The sequence below is a fragment of the Miniopterus schreibersii genome (genome assembly GCF_964146895.1).
Source record: "Miniopterus schreibersii genome assembly, chromosome: 17".
Taxonomy (NCBI): Eukaryota; Metazoa; Chordata; class Mammalia; order Chiroptera; family Miniopteridae; genus Miniopterus; species Miniopterus schreibersii.
The window spans coordinates 44,323,254-44,340,000 of NC_138117.1; the positions used below are offsets into that span (position 1 = coordinate 44,323,254).

General features: G+C 48.1%; 1 protein-coding gene across 5 annotated transcripts in view; it reads right to left on the reverse strand.

The window, feature by feature from the left end:
* The window catches only part of ARHGAP39 (Rho GTPase activating protein 39), a 74,592-nt gene that overhangs the window by 19,124 nt on the left and 38,721 nt on the right, over positions 1-16,747 (reverse strand). For 3 of the 5 annotated variants that reach the window (XM_081116833.1, XM_081116832.1, XM_081116830.1), the window contains 2 exons: positions 12,307-12,390; positions 956-2,321 (listed from right to left, as the gene is read on the reverse strand). In XM_081116833.1, the coding sequence (XP_080972959.1) occupies positions 956-2,321; positions 12,307-12,390 (1,450 nt within the window). Of the gene's footprint in view, positions 1-955; positions 2,322-3,155; positions 3,216-12,306; positions 12,391-16,747 lie in introns of those variants that run through there. The other 2 variants (XM_081116834.1, XM_081116831.1) reach the window with 2 other exon arrangements.

The window sequence follows — 16,747 nt, forward strand, 5'->3', positions numbered from 1 at the left end:
CTCCCCATGCAAGGTTGCGCAGGGACAGAGGCCCTCCCTGCTCCTGAGACCAAGGGGTGGGGGTGCCAGCACAGATCTGGGGGCGGGAGGAAACCTCTTCTTGTCTATCTTGTTGTTCTCCTGTGTTACGAGCCATAGACAGAAACATACTCTGAGCTCTCCAGCCACTAAGGTGGGGGACACTGACTGCCATGGGGATGCTGACTGCCCGTGGTCACTAGGTCCTCAGGCACAATTTCCCTGGTGAGGCTGGAGTTGGACGTGAGGAGCCTGACACTTGGAGGCCTTCTGACCAATGCCAGCTCTGAGCAGATGCCAGTGTAGACCCTCTGCCGTGGCTTCATGGAGCAGGTCAGGAAGTGAGAACCAGAACATCAGCCCCTACCAAGTTCTGAAGGGCCAAGTTCCTAGCATTCGACCTGGACAGAAGGTGCATGTAGGCTCCTAGGGCCTGACATTGGCCTATGCCTGGTGCTTCCCCAGGAGGACACATCTGGCCAGGCCTCTGCTTCTGCCACAGCTGCAGCCCAAGGTCCTGAGGCCACTGGGGCCCCCGCTGAGTGCATCTGGCCCCAGGGTCGGTGTCAGCTCCCTGGTGTGGGAGCCTTGTTCGGGAAAGGCTCTGAGCCGCCTGAAAAGTGCCTGACGCCCCACCTGCACGGTTCCTCACCTGACAGCCTGTTCACAGGCGGAAGAAGCTCAGGCTCAGTGGGTGGGCATGACTGCCCATCTCTGAATCCATGGTCTGAAATCAGGGCATGGCCTCTGGCCCCCAGGGGACTTGCCAGCACCTGGCTGGGCCTTACCAGAAACTGAGGTGAGGGAGCCCTGCCCTGGGGGAAGTCCTTGGGAGGTATCTGCTGTCTGTCCACATGGCCATCAGCAACAGTTAGTGCCACACCACATCTGGGGAACACCCCTGCCCCAGCCCTGCCCTCCAGCTGCATGTCCGTACCTGTGAGGGGTGGAGGTAGGGCTCTGGTGAGGCCAAGTTGGTCTGCACAGAGACGCTTTTCTCGAGCAGGATCTGGGGAAAGGCGAGTCTCTCCAAGGCACCCCTCTGCCAGTGCTTGCTGCTCTCCTGCTGAGCCAAGGCCTCATCCTCGCTGAAGGCCCGCACCACAGGTCCGGGCATGGGGAGCGGCACGGCCCCATCACTCTCATAGCCTGAGCCGTCCTGCTGGGAGTCCCAGCTGCCCCTCTGCTTCATGTGGAAGTGGGCCTGCTGCGCCTCCCAGGCCAGCCGCACCTGCGCCAAGAAGGGCTCAGCCCCACCCTGCGCCCCGTCCGCCTCACCCGCCTTGGCCTCCATGTGCTTTGGGGCCAGGCTGGGCCCACACTTGGGCCGCTCCTCAGCCAGGGACTGCGGGAGCAGGTCCCCAGGGCTGTCGGTGGACAAGGCGCTGGGGGCATGGCAGAGAGAGGGGTTCCTGCTCTTTCTCTTGCGTGAGCCTGGGGAGTAGCCTGTCGAGGACATGGTGTCCTGCTGGCTGGACCAGGACATGGCATCGTCCTGGGCCTGGGGGAGCGGCGAGGGCGGAGGGGCATGCCGTAGCTCGGGCCCCTCCATGCTGCTGTAGTCCCCAGATGTGACCCCCAGGCGCTGGTCCCGCAGCAGGCTGGGGCTGGGCTGCAGGGACAGGGAGCCCCCTGCGGGGTTGGGAGTGTACTTGTGCCGAGGGCCTGACCGCAGCCTGGGGCTCGAGCTGGCCTGCTCCACATACACCAGCTGCCGCACATATTCCTTGCCTGCGGGGCTGTACTCCAGGCTTAGGAAGCGATCTGGGCACTTCTGCCGGGTGAGCACCAGCTGCTGGAAGGGCGAGGCAGAGGCCTGCTTGGGCGACTGTGGGAAGGGCACTGGCTTACGGCCTGGAGACCGCTGGGGTGAGCCACCCTGGCAGGCTCCACTGGCCTCATACTGCACATCCATGGGGGGCTCATCGTAGATGGGGGCTTGGTACTCGATGGGGGGCTCCTCATAGAGCGGGGGCTCATAAGCATAGCGTGGGGAGGAGGGCTGTGAGTCGCAGGCAGGCTTGCGGGGCTGGGCCAGCAGTGGGGAACAGCTCCCCAGCGCTGACCTCCTCAGGAAGGGCGAGGGCCTCCGCTCAGCGAAGAAGACAGAGCTGTCTATGTCGGGGGCAAAGGTCTGCAGGCTGGGTGCGTGCTGCCCACCCGAGGTTCTGCGGGTGTGGCCCCCAGGCTGGCTGTCCAGGAGGTACCCATTGCCCTGGGGGGAGAGGAAGCTGGGCTCCCGGTCAGCAACTTTGATGAGCATGCGCTCCTTGGTGCCTGAGTTCCACCGGAGGGAGGAGGTCCTGGGGGAGGGGACAGGCAGAGGTTACCTAGAGGAGCTCCTGGCAGGGCACAGGCCACCTGGTAGAGACAAAGTCTGGCCCTGCTGCCAGCCTGAGCCCATCACCCACGCTCCCTGCCCTCGTGTGTCTGGAGCCAGGGCTCAAAGGGCCTGGTCATTTCTCCGTCCTTTCCCCTTGCCGCGGGGGCTGTGGGTGCGGGACCTAGTACTCATAGGAAGGCTCCCTGTACATTCCCTGTCCACCCTTAACTGCTGGGGCCCTGAGGAGCTCCCCCACACACGTGACTCAGCCCTGTAGCCTTTCCCTCCAGGGGGGCTCTCCCGCCAGAGAGCTTCCCCCAGGCCCCGGACTGGACTGCTGGCCATCTTGACCCTCCCTGCAAGGGCCATAGGTGCCTCTGCTCTGGTCCCAGCCCAGCACCAGGCACAACACTCTGTACCAGAGAGCAAGGGCAGCCCTCCCAGAGGCCTCTCTGACTGTGGATGTGGTAAGCATGTTTCCCTGCAGGCCTCATGCCTGGGATCTGCATCACACTGGCACCTTGGACCTTGATTTCAACCATAGAGGCTCCTGTGAGCTACAAAAAGGCTGTGTCCTCCCGTAACTCTGCCGTCACAGCCAGCACTCTGCACCTGGATGGAGACACCAAATTGCTCCCAGTGCCTGCTAAACCCCGAATCCAACGAAGGGCACCCATAACCCCGGGGCCATGCTGGGCTTCTGAGCCTCACTTGCTCAGCGACAACACAGGCAACACTGCCCCTGGGACATGTCTGGAAGGTACTCACTCAGTGCCCACAAGTGCCCGAGGTCAGCATGGAGGAAGGTACTCACTCAGTGCTCTGCCTGCCCGAGGTCAGCATGGAGGCCGCTACAGGGGCTAGACCTGAAGTCCAGGAGAGACGGTGGGATCACCCCTCCGTCTCTCTCCCTTAAGCGACTCTGGGCTGTTTTTAGGAAAGCTGCACTTTCCTGACAACATATGATGTGGAGCATTTTTCATGTGCTTATTTGCCATCTCCACATCTTCTCGGGTGTCTGGCCCATTTTGAAATCTGGTTTTCTCATTGTTGAGTTTTAAGGTATTTTGGATAACTCCTTTATCAGATGTGTCTTTTGCAAATATTCTGTCTTATCTTCTTAAGTCTCTTCTCATTGTCTTTCATAAAGAACAAGCATTTAATTTTAACAAAGCCCAGCTTATTGTTTCTTTCATGGATGGTGCCTTTGCTGCAGTATCTAAAAACTCACCCTTCGTCCGGCTGGCCATGGCTCAGTGGTTGAGCAATGACCAAGGACCCAGGAAATCACGGTTTGATTCCTGGTCAGGGCACATGCCCGGGTTGTGGGCTCAATCCCTACCTAGTTAGGGGCGTGCAGGAGGCAGCCGATCAATGACCCTCATCATTGATGTTTCTATCTCTCTCTCTCTCCCTCTCCTTTCCTCTCTGAAATCAATAAAGATATATTTAAAAAAAAAAAGAAAAAAAAAAAGAAGAGGCATAAAACCTGAACAGGCTGATAACAACTAATGAAATTGAAGCAGTAATCAAAAAACTCCCAGCAAACAAAAGTCTTGGACCAGATGGATTTATACAGGCGAGTTTTACCAAACATTCAAAGAATTAACACCTATTCTATTCAAACTATTCCAGAAAATTCAAGAGGAGGGAAAACTCCCAAACTCTTTTTATGAGGCCAGCATCATCCTAATCCCAAAACCAGATAAAGACACTACAAAGAAAAAAAATTGCAGGCCAATATCCCTGATGAACATAGATGCTAAAATCCTCAACAAAATACTAGCAAACCAAATCCAGCAAGACATTAAAAAAGATCACACATCACGACCAAGTGGGATTTATTCTGGGGATGCAAGGCTGGTACAACATCCGCAAATCAGTAAATGTGATACATCACATAAACAAAATGGACAAAAATCATATGATCATATCAATAGATGCAGAAAAAGCATTTGACAAAATCCAGCACCCATTTCTGATAAAAACTCTCAGCAAAGTGGGAATAGAGGGATCATACCTCAACATAATAAAGGCCATATATGACAGACCTACAGCCAGCATCATACTCAATGGGCAAAAACTAAAACCATTTCCCTTAAAAACCGGAACAAGACAGGGATGTCCACTTTCACCACTCTTATTCAACATAGTTCTGGAAGTCCTCGCCATAGCCATCAGACAGGAAGAAAACATAAAAGGCATCCAAATTGGAAAGTAGGAAGTAAAACTGTCATTATTTGCAGATGACATGATATTGTACATAGAAAACCCTAAAGATTCCATAAAAATACTACTAGATTTAATAAAAGAATTTGGCAAGGTATCTGGATACAAAATCAACATCTGGAAATCAATGGCATTCTTATACACCAACAATGCACTTTCAGAGAAAGAAACTAAAAAAAAATAACATTTACCATTTCAACTAAAAAAATAAGTAACCTACGAATAAACTTAACCAAGGATGTAAAAGACCTATACTCAGAAAACTACAGGACACTGAAAAAAGAAATAGAGGAAGATTTAAACAAGTGGAAGAACATACCACGCTCATGGATTGGAAGAATTAATACCATTAAAATGTTCATGCTTCCCAAAGCAATTTATAAATGCAGTGCAATTCCTATTAAAATACCAACAGCGTATTTCACAGACCTAGAACAAACATTTCGAAAATTTATATGGAACCAAAAAAGACCCTGAATAACTGCAGCCATTTTGAGAAAAAAAGAACAGAGTGGGCAGGATCACTGTGCCAGACATCAAACTGTACTACAAAGGCACTGTAATCAAAACGGCCTGGTATTGATATAACAACAGGCATATAGATCAATGGAATAGAACAGAGGCCCCAGAAATAGACCCACGCCATTATGGTCAGTTAATATTTGACAAAGGAGGCAAGAGCATCCAATGGAGTAAAGACAGTCTCTTCAATAAGTGGTGCTGGGAAAATTGGACAGACACATGCAAAATGAAACCAGACCACCAACTTTCACCACACACAAAAATAAACTCAAAATGGATAAAAGACTTAAACGTAAGTCATGAAACCATAAAAATCCTGGAAGAAAACAGGCAGTAAAGTCACAGACATCTCACATAGTGGACTTTTCACTGATACATCTCCTAGGGCAAGAGAAACAAAAGAAAAAACACACATATGGGACTACATCAAACTAAAAAGCTTCTGCACAGCAAAAGAAAACAGCCTCAAAATACAAAGGAACCCCACAGTCTGGGAAAACATATTTGCCAAGGATGCATCTGATAAGGGGCTAATTTCCAAAGTGTACAAAGAACATATACTACTCAGCAAGAGGAAGACAAACAACCCAATTAAGAAATGGGCAAAGGACCTGAATGGACACTTCTCCAAAGAGGACACACAGATGCCAAGAGACACAGAGAGAGATGCAAATTAAAACCACAATGAGCTATCACCTCACACCTGTCAGAATGTCCACCACCATCAAATCAACAAAGGACTTGTGCTGGCGAGGGTGTGGGGAAAGGGGAACCTGGTGCCCTGCTGGTGGGAATGCAGACTGGTGCAGCCACTATGGAAAACAGTACGGAGGTTCCTCAAAAAATTAGAAATGGAGCTGCCTTTTGACCTAGTGATTCCACTCCTAGGAATGTACCCTAAGAATCCTGAAACACTAATCAGAAAGAATATATGCACCCCTATGTTCACAGCAGCGCAGTTTACAATAGCTAGGATCTGGAAACAGTCCAAGTGCCCATCAGTAGATGAGTGGATAAAAAGCTGAGGGACATTCACACCGTGGAATACTACGCAGCTGTAAAGAAGAAGGATCTCGTACCCTTTGGGACAGTATGGAAGGACCTGGAGAATATTATGCTGAGTGAAATAAGCCAGGCAGAGAAAGACAAACATCACATGATCTTGCTTATATGTGGAATCTAATGAATGTAATAAACTGATGAACAGAATAGATTCAATGACATGGAAGCATGGATCAGACTGATGAATGTCAGAGGGATGGAGAAGGGCGGGTGGGTGGAGGGGGAGAGAGTAACCAAAGAATTTACATGCACAACCCAAGGACAGGAACAATGGTGGGGAGAGGGACTGGGGAGGGGGTAGAACCGGTCATTGGGGAGAAAAAGGGACATTTGTAATATTAAAAAAAATTTTTTTTTTTTAATAAAAAATAAAAAAAGTCACCCTTCTCCTGTGTTATCTCCCAGGAGTTACATTTACTAATTTACATTTAGGTCTGTAACCTATTTTAAGCTAATTTTTGTGAAGGGTGTAAGGTCTGTGTCTAAATTTATTTTTTGCACGTGGCTGTTTCGTTGTCTCAGCACCATCTGTTGAAAAACTGTCTTTGCTCCACTGTACTGCCTTTGCCCCCGTCAGAGATCAGGTGACTACGTATGGGGCCAATTTTTCGGCACCCTGCCCTGTTCTGTTCAGCCATTTGTTTCCTCTTTTGCCAACACCACATTGTTTTCATTACAGAAGCTTCAGAGTGAGCTTTGAAATCGAGATACTGGTCTTCCCAATCTGTTCTCCTTGAATATTGTGTTGCTATTCTGGGTCTTTGCCTCGCCTTAGCATCAGTTTGCTGATACCCACAAAATAACTTGCTGGGTTTTGTTGAACTTGCACAGACTCCATAGGTCAGGTTGGGAAGAACCAGCATCCTGACAACACCAAGGCTGCCCATCCATGGACAGGGAAGCACTTCTCTCTTCACTGAGTTCTTTGGTATCTTCCATCTGAATTTTACAGTTTTCCTCATATAGATTTTACACATTTTGTTAGATTTATACCTAAGTATTTCATTTTGGGGTTGCTAAGGTAAATGTTCTTAGTTTAAAATTCCACTTGTTCAATGCTAGTATACAGGAAAACCATTGACTCTTGTACATTTACCTGGCACCCTGTAACCTTGCTATAATCACTTGTTAGTTCTAGATTTTTTTTTTGGTCAGTTCTTCAGGAATTTCTACATAGATGATCTTATCATCTGTGAACAAAGACAGTTTTATTTTTTTCCTTTGCAATCTGTATACCTTTTATTTCTTTTCCTTGTCTTATTGCATTAGTTAGGGCTTGCAGTATGGTGTTGAAAAGCAGAGGTGAGGGAGGACATTCTTGCCTTGCTCCTGATCTTGATGGGAAAGCTTTGAGCTTCTCACCATTAAGTATGACATTAGCTATAGTTTTTTTGTAAATATTCGTTATTAAGTTGAGGAAATTCCTCTCTATTCCTGGTTTACTAAGAGGCTTTTTCTTTTTTTTCCATCACAAATGGGCATTGGATTTTGTCGTGATTTTTCTGCATCTGTTGATATGACCATGAATTCTTCTTTGTTGGCTTGTTGATGTGATGGGTTATACCGATTTTTGCACACCTGGGATAAATCCCACTTGGTTGTGCTGTGTAATTCTGTTTAAACATTGTTGGATGTGATTTGCTGATGTTTTGTAGAGGATTTTTGTACTTAGTTCATAAGACAGATTGGTCTGTAGTTTCCTTTTCCTGTAATGTCTTTGTCTGGTTTTGGAATCAGGGTACCGCTGACCTCACACAATGAGTTAGGAAGATTCCTTCTGCTTCTATCTTCCAAAAGAAATTGTAGAGATTGGTGCAATTTCTTCCATAAATGTCTCATAGAATTTGCCGGTGAACACATCCAGGCTTGGTGCTTTCTGTTTGAAAGATTATTAATTACTGGTTCAATTTCTTTAACAGATGTAAGTCTATTCAGACTATTTCTTCTTGTGTGAGTTTTGGCAGATTGTGTTTTTCAAGGAATTGGTTCATTTCACCTAGTTTATCAAATGTGTGTCCGTAGAATTATTCATATAATTATTTTATTATCTCTTTAATGCTCATGGGCTCTGTAGTGATAACTCCTCTTTCATTTCTGATATTAGTGTCTTTTTTCTTAGCCTGGCTAGATGCTTATTGATTTTATTATTTCAAAGAACCAGCTTTTTGCTTTGTTGATTTTCAACGCTGATTTCCTGTTTTCAATTTTACTGATTTCTTCTCTAATTTTTATTACTAATTTTCTCCTGCTTACTTTGATTTGCTCTTCTTTTTCTAGTTCCCTAAAATGGAAGCTTAGATCACTGATTTTAGATCTTTCTTTTCACTAATATATAAATTTTCCTCTAAGTACTGAGTTTGCTGCATCCCACAAATTTTGATACGTTGTGCTTTCATTTTTATCTAGTTCAAAATATTTTAAAATTTCTCTTGAGATTTCTTTTTAACCCGTGAGTTATTTAGAAATGTGTCCTTTAATCTCCAAATATTTGGGGATTTTCCAGTTATCTTTCTGTTACTGAATTCGAGTTTAAGTCCACTGTGGTCTGAGAGCAGATATTGTATAATTTTTATTCTTTTAAATTTGTTACGGTTTGTTATATGGCCCAAAAGGTGATCTATCTTGGTAAAACCATTTGAATTTTAAAAATTTCCATTTAATATCTTGTACACTAGTCATATTTATTAAAGTTAGTGTCTGAAACTCCAAAGTGTAAACTCCTCTGGGTTGTTTCTATTTTCAATCAGTTATGCTCATTTTAGACTGAAATTCTGGTGACTGTGCATGAAAAACTGTAGAGATCATTTGAGCCTCTGGGTTCTCAGCCTCTTAGTTTCCTGAGGGAGAGGCAGTCTCACCTGCGTGCTGGGCTGTAATGATCTCCACACCTCGGCACTCAAGTCCTTTCTCCTCAGTAGATCTCTGATGACCTCAGGGTGATTTTGCCTATTTTGTTCTTGATGTACAGGTTGGTTTCATATAAGCTAATCTACCATCTCAGAAAGTGGAATTTCCATCTTAAGACACCGGTTGTGCAGTTTGGCCCCTCTAACTCTGTCATCTGATTGTCACTGGGCCTTTCTGGATAAGGCCCTAAGTCCTAATTACTGGGGGTGAGTGAAGTGGGGACTAGAGAACATGGATTGGCAATATGAACTCAGGGTGAGTGAGAGGGCCCCATACCGGCTGTGAGGCAGCCTGCTCCAGATGCCCGCACATGGCCCACCCAGCAGAGCCAGGATCAAACCCTGATGGTCAATGATAATGCCCAGCAGTTTGGCCTCACCACCCTGAGAAGGCAAACAGCAGCAGGGCTCAGGACACAGGCTCCCATTCCCAGGAATTCTGTTCCTGGTTGCTGGAGGCTGCTCCCAGCCTGATGCTTGTGCCAACTAGGCAAAGCAGAAGGTGGCAGCCAGGATATGGGGCCAGCAAACCCTGAGGGCTGCTTAGGAGTCAAGAGAGCTGGGACTGAACTCCAGCCCAATGCTCCCTCTGCTGCAGGGTTTGGGAAAATCACTTACCATCTCTCCCTGTTCTCAGCTCTTATGAGGACTAACATAACCTGCACATAATCAAGTCCTCGGTCAGCACTGACACAGGAAGCACCTCGTCAGTGTGAACCGTTCCTTTTCACACCTTTTCACCACCCAGCAGGCCTCTGCGGGGGTTCGATGTAAAAAGTGATCCCTGCCTGGTGAAGGGTGCTGAGAGCTCTGGGCTGGGGAGGTGCCACACTGTCCTGGCAGTCATGAGCCACTGAGTTGAGCAGCAGGATGAGGAGGGTGGGCGGGAGTGTCAGACAGAGTCCAGAGCACATGAGAGGCTGCTGGCCATTGCAGGACCTCAGAGTAGTTCCACCTGGTCCAGGAAGTGATGGGAAAGAGTGAGGCAGGAGGAAGACTTGCATACCTCCCCTCTGCCATGCAGACAGCGCCCCTGGCTGGGGGCAGGGCAACGCTGCAGCCCTTGTGCTCGAGCCCCTCCTAGGGGTCTCCCCTTTGATCCTCTGGCAGCCTGAGGTCCCCGCAGGCTTCAGGCCACAGATGCAGACTTGCGCCCCAGAGGCCCAGAGATGGCCGTCGGTCAGAGAGAGCAGATGCGCCTGCAGCCAAGTGTTGCCTCCCCCCACACCCCCAACAGGCCCAGTAAGTCTCTGGTCTGATGAGGCATCTCTCTCAGCCTGTCCCTCTGGGCATCACCCACCTGCCCACCCACGGTGCAGGCAGCTTTACCTGTCACCCCCACACCTCCTCACAGCCCCATGCTCTGCATGCCCACTGGACCCCACTGTTGTATCCATTCCTCGGGGCTCCTCCCTGAAACTTCACATCCAGGTTCCAGGCCCTGCTGTCTGCTTCTCACCCAGAGTCTCTTCAGCTTGCCCCCAGACAACCGAGTGGCCCATTTACCCAGTTCAGCCTCCCTGCTCTACCACTGGACCTCAGTGTCTTTATTGCTCCCCAAACCCAGGAGGCCTGTCCTCCTCATTCTGATTCCCTGTCAACTATACTAGGGCGGGGGGCACCCAGGCAGAGAGACACCAGCCCTTCCTAAACAAAAGGGACAATTGCCTGATGATCCGAGGGAAGCAGGCGAACCTTCTGCTGCCTCTAGAAATGCTGCAAGTCGAGTGGGCAAGGGCGGAGGTGGGTGCTGAAAGGGCAGGCGCAGGGACAAAGGGCTCCATTTAGCACAGGGCATTCCTCCCAGGGCCTCTTTCAAAAGCAGAATGAAGAGCCCTGCACCAGACCAACGCCCCGAAGGGCCACTCTGCTGCCACCTCCTCAGGGAAGTGGCTGCTCAGTGTGGGACACCTGGACCCGACACCACAAGCTCCAGAGGAAAGCCTCTGCACCACAGCGTGTAAGTGCAACTCACAGAGCATGCAAGAAACCACATGTGAGGGGATGCTTGAAAAAAACTTGAACTATCCAGCCCTCCAACTGCCCTGCAAACCTTCAGGGCCAATGATGCCCCTCTGTCTCGGGCTGAGAGAGTTGTCCATCGCTGCCCCTGCCTTCTCAGCTCAAAACCTTGGCAGGTGGCAGGGGCTGCGCCTAGACAGGGTCCTTCCCGCTTCCCTTCCTCCTCACAGATTCTGTCCACAGTGTCTGGGGGGCGGGTGGCAGCACCCCTTCCCCACTCTGTCCATAAATGTTAACTTCCCCAATTTTTCCCAGCTCTGAGTGACTGCATCCATTTCTAAAACAACATACTGTTCTCATGTCAAACCCAGCTGGGACCCAGGATGGCAGGGCCAGGCAGTGCTGGCAAAGACCAGCAAGTCTAGGAACCCGACCAGACCTGCCTATGAGGCAAAACGGGTTCTAGTATTTGAAGTGACCAACACCATCTTAAGAAGCAAAATGCTATCAGTGACAGCCTATTCACCCCAGGATGAGTGGGCCTGTGTCACCTGAAAGGAATGTTCTTACAGAGATCTGTGAGTCCATCAAGTGCCTTACTGCCTTGGAATATAGAGCTCTTAACAAGCACCTGTGTTCTTGGAGGCCACATGTATCAAGCCCACATCCCCTTTGGGGTGGGGAGATCCAAGACTCAGCTTCCGTCTTTAAGTTCCCTTAATAGGCTTTCTGTTTAATTCTGGAGTTGTCAGCTGCTTTCTTCAGTTTCTCAGCCCCGCATTCCTTTGAAGGTTGGTTCCTGTGCACCTTGGGAAGCATTCCCAGCACTGCCAGAACACAGAGGCCCCACCCAGTCAGCTGCCCTCACCCTGCTTTCCTGAAGAGGACAGAGGCACAAGGAGGCTGGGAAACACTCGCACGGTCACACAGCCACAAGGCTGGACCCGGGGTCAGCTCAGATCCCCTCCCGCTGTTGATGTCCAAAACCAGTTACCACTTCCAAACTCAATCTTTAAAACTGTTGGAGCAAACTGCCAAAGGCCCCTCAGGTCTTCAAATTACTCCCCAACACTGGGGTTACTCCTGGTCTGTGCTGGGGGTACCCAGACCACCCAAAGGCACACACCCCCTTTGACCTCCACAGCCGGTGCAGGGCCTGCATGCCATGCACATCCAGCTAGTTGCTTCCTGCTGAGCCAGACTCTTCTAGCTCACCCAAGAGCTTCCAAAAAACCCCCTCAGTCAGTAAGGAGGGAGCGCCAAGCCCGAGGCAGTGGGTTCTACCTGCAGTGAAGAAGATGGCCATCTGCACTGTCATCCCGGGAGGTCTCACAGTCCTTCTCGAGGAAGACTCCTGGTGGGGAAGGGCTGAAATACAGCAAAATGAAAAAGGACCTGACTCTGAGTGCGAGAATTTAGAAACATGGTGCACTTGGAATAGCTTGCCTTTCCCTTTTAAGAATGTGGGTGTCGCCCTTACATGTCTCAGGAATGACCCCAGTGTCCTGGCCCCTGCCCACAAAGCTGTCCCCTTCATCAGGGCAAATGAGTATTTCTTCCGCCCTAACCCCGCAGTGCCTGGAACATGGCATGATGAACGGACTGGGGCCCACCTACCCTCCAGCTGGGACAGCTGCGCTGCAGCACCATCCAGAGGCTGAGGGGAGGCCAGGACACTGAATGCTGTCCTGGATTGTGGGAGCTTGGATGACTGGAGCTGGGGGCTACTATTCAAAGGGCATAGTGAGGGGTTAGTGAGACTCACAGCTTCAACCAGACATGACCAGGTGACCTAAGAAGGAAGTCAGGTTATAAATACCCTGATGGGGATGGTAAGCTTCTTAAGGGTGGGGGCTGGGAACACAACAGGCACCCAATTCCTGGGAAATGAATAAGTGGGCATGTGGTCAAATTAATATGTATTTATGATTTTAAAAACTCTCAATAATCCAGAAGTAGAAGAAAGTTTACTTAACTTGACCAAGAATATGCATATTAAACCCAAGACCTTCATAATGTTCAGCATCAGAATGCTGAAAACACACCCATCAATGCCAGGAGAGGACATCTACCCTCAGCACCAATGTGGGATAGTTTTGGAAATGCTAGTCAATGCAATAGGTTTTTTCAAAAGCAAGAAATTTAAATATCTGGAGAAAGAGGTAAAATTATCATTAGTTGCCAACCTAGAAAAACTAAAAGAATCAACTGGAAAACTATTAGAAGTATTAAGACAGACTGCTAAGGTAGCATTCACTTACACAATACACTGGACCTGTGAACAGTGTGGGTTTGAACTTCGAGCCCACAACCAGCTAAGGCAGTTGCTAACTGGAGAGGAGAAAGGGAGACTTCAGCAGTTGTGTGGTGCGTTCCCAGGGGCTCTGTGGCCCTGGTATAAGAACAGATGGGCAGCGGTGTGGTTTGGGGATAGAGTCTAAGTCTGGTAAAGGGACACACATCCTATCACATCTTGGGGCCAAGGTGGGAGTTTAGTAGATGAAGCCTGGATCCCTCCTGGCCCCACACACAGGTGGTTCCAGACAGATTCAGACCTTGATATGAAAGATAAAACTATAAAGTTAATACAAGACATGTAAGAGAATATCTTTAGACCTAGTCCAAGGAAGAAGTTGTTTTTTTTAAAAAATATATTTTTATTGATTTCAGAGAGAGGAAGGGAGCGGGAGAGGGAGAGAGAGAAACATCAATGATGAGAGTCATTGATCAGCTGCCTCCTGCACGCCCCCTGCTGGGGATAGAGCCCACACCCGGGCATGTGCCCTGACTGGGAATCGAACCTCGATCTCCTGGATCACAGACTGATGCTCAACTGATGAGCCACGCTGGCCAGGAAGGGAGAACCTTTTAAACAAAGCATTAAAAACATAAAACATAAACCACAGGGCAAAAAAACCTGTACACTTGGTTACATCAAAATCAAGGATCACTGGGGACTAGACGGCAGGCAGGGGACAGAGTAGAAGAGCCTCCCAACGTCTGAAGCCAAGAGGAACGGATATCTGAAACACATGAGGAACTCCTGCAGACACAGAGAGCCAGCCAGCACCTCCAGAAGAAAAATGAGTGTAAAAATATCTGCAGGCAGTTCTCATCGGAGATCCAAGGCTCGCTCCTGGGAGTGAACAAGAGTACTGGCAAACAAGGGGTGAACATTAAAGCACCACTGCCCTCCCCCTGACTAGATCAGCTGGTAAAGCCAGGTGCTGGGACCGCCCTGCTGTCCACTTCTGGTGACTGAACCAATCCCAGCCCCCAGGACCCCTGGGTGGGAGTGCACAGGATGTAGGGATGGAGCTGAAGAACATGCCAGGAAGAAGGTGGGCCCCACAAGGACACGCTGCAACAGCAAGACATGGGGTGGCCACAGTGTGGGCACGGCGTGGGTATGTGGTGGGCAGGCACAGGAGGAGGGGCAACGAGGAAAAGCATGTACCTGAAAGGACACAAAGATGTCAAACTAAATCCTATCCCTGCATCAGTCAGCAATCTCAGTAAATGTAGTTGCAACCCTCCTGCCAAACGAGACAGGTGTTCCGATGGATGAAAAAGAAACCAAACGGCTATATATCAGTTATAAAAACACCTAAAATATAAGCATAAAGGACTACAATTTGGGGAAGATGTTAAGAGGCAAATACTACCCAAGGAGAAACTGAGTTAATACCAAATAAAGGCGGCGTCAAGGCAAAAACCACGCGGAGGGGTAAAAAGGAAACTACACAGCGACAAGAGGAAAACTTCACCAGGAAGATGGAACAGGTCCACACTTACGTGCAGCTGGTCCATGGCATCCATACAGAGGAAGCAGCCATGGACAGATTTAAGGAAAGCAAATCCCACAACTCCGGGAGGCTTTACTTCTCAGAATTGATAGATTAGGTAGACAAAAAATTCGTAAGAAACTTGACTGATACAATTAACAGATACGCTCTAATGGACACAGAGAGGACCCTAGACCTAACAGACAATATAAATTATTTTTTAAATAGCCATAAAATCATTTACAAAAATTCAGGATTTAGGCCACAAAGCAAGTCTCAAAAAAAAAAAAAAAAAAAAATTAAAATTCATGCTTTGTAACCAAAATGAAATTAAGTTGGTCATCAAGAATAAGAATAAAATATTCTTACTCTAGTTTTGGAAATTAAGACATTTTTAGCCTGGTGGGTGTGGCTCAGCAGTGGAGCATTGACCTAGGATCCAGGAGATCAGGGTTTGATTCCAGTTCAGGGCACATGCCCAGGTTGCGGGCTCGATCCCCAGTATGGGGTGTGCAGGAGGCAGCCGATCAACATTCTGCTCTAACATCAATGTTTCTCCCTCTCTCTCTCTCTCCCTTCCTCTCTCTCTAAAAATCAGTAAAAAATAATATATAGATATATAGATATAGATTCTATAGATATAAGATTCTATACATCTGTATCTTTATATCTATATCTATATCTATGGGCGCTTGCCAGTTTAACTCAGTGGTTAGAACGTCAGTCTGTGGACTGAAGGATCCAGGGCTCTATTCCGGCCAAGGGCGCATACCTTGGTTGCAGGCTAAATCCCTGGCCCCGGTTAGGGTGCGTGCATGAGGCAACCAATCGATGTGCCTCTCTCACATCAATCTTTCTTTCTCTCTCTGTCTCCCTCCCCCCTTCCACTCTCTTCTCTCTTTCTCCCACTCTCTGAAAAGCAATGGAAAAAATATCCTTGGGCGAAGATTAAAAAATATATCACCAACTGCAGTAGTGTCCCATAACATATGTTATCTATATATTACACATATATGTGTACATATGTATATATGTACACATATGTGTACATATATGTACACACACATATATATATTTTTAAAAGTGCCACAGACGGGGGGACTTAAAACAACAGAAACTCATGCTCTCACAGTCTGGAAGCTACAATGCCAAGGTCAGGGGCCAACTGGGCTGGTCCCTTCTGGAGGCCATGAGGGACACTGTCCCAGGTGTGGACAACTGGCTTGTAAACACATCGCTCCAATCCCTGCCTCCCTGGTCTCCGTTTTCTTATAAGGACACCAGTCCTACCAGATGAGGGCCCACCCTGCTCCAGGTTATTTCATCTTAAGTAATTACATCTGCAAAGGCCCTATCTGCAAATAAGGTCACATTCACAGGTACTAGGGGTTAGGACTTCAACTTGTAATTTTAACTCACAACAATAGACTCAAAACATATACTTGATAAAATACTACATCCAGTCATGGTGAAAAGCCTAGCAATAAGAGGGGACTTCCCAAGCCTGACGGACAGTATCACTGAGTTATTGGGAGAGCAGGCTTGCAGCCTGAGCGTTGGGACAAGGCCAGGGTACTGGCCCTCCTGGGTTCAGTCCTGGCCACTGTGGGGCGGCTGGCCAGCATCACAGGAGATGGATGATGAATCTTTAATGAGATTAATGAGAGCTCAACAAAAGTGCAAAAAACAAGACTGACATAACAATCAATGTCTATTCAGCAGTGACAATCAGAAAATATGACTTTAAGAAAGAGGTATAACTTACAAAAGTCAGAGGTATAAAATTGATAATATATCTAGAAATAAACCTTAAAAATATGCAAGTCATTTGTGGAGAAAAGCATAAAATATACCATCTTCATACATGGAACAAGACAATCTAATAAAGATGTTCATTTCACCCAAACTGACGCATAAATTCAACACAATTCTAATCCACA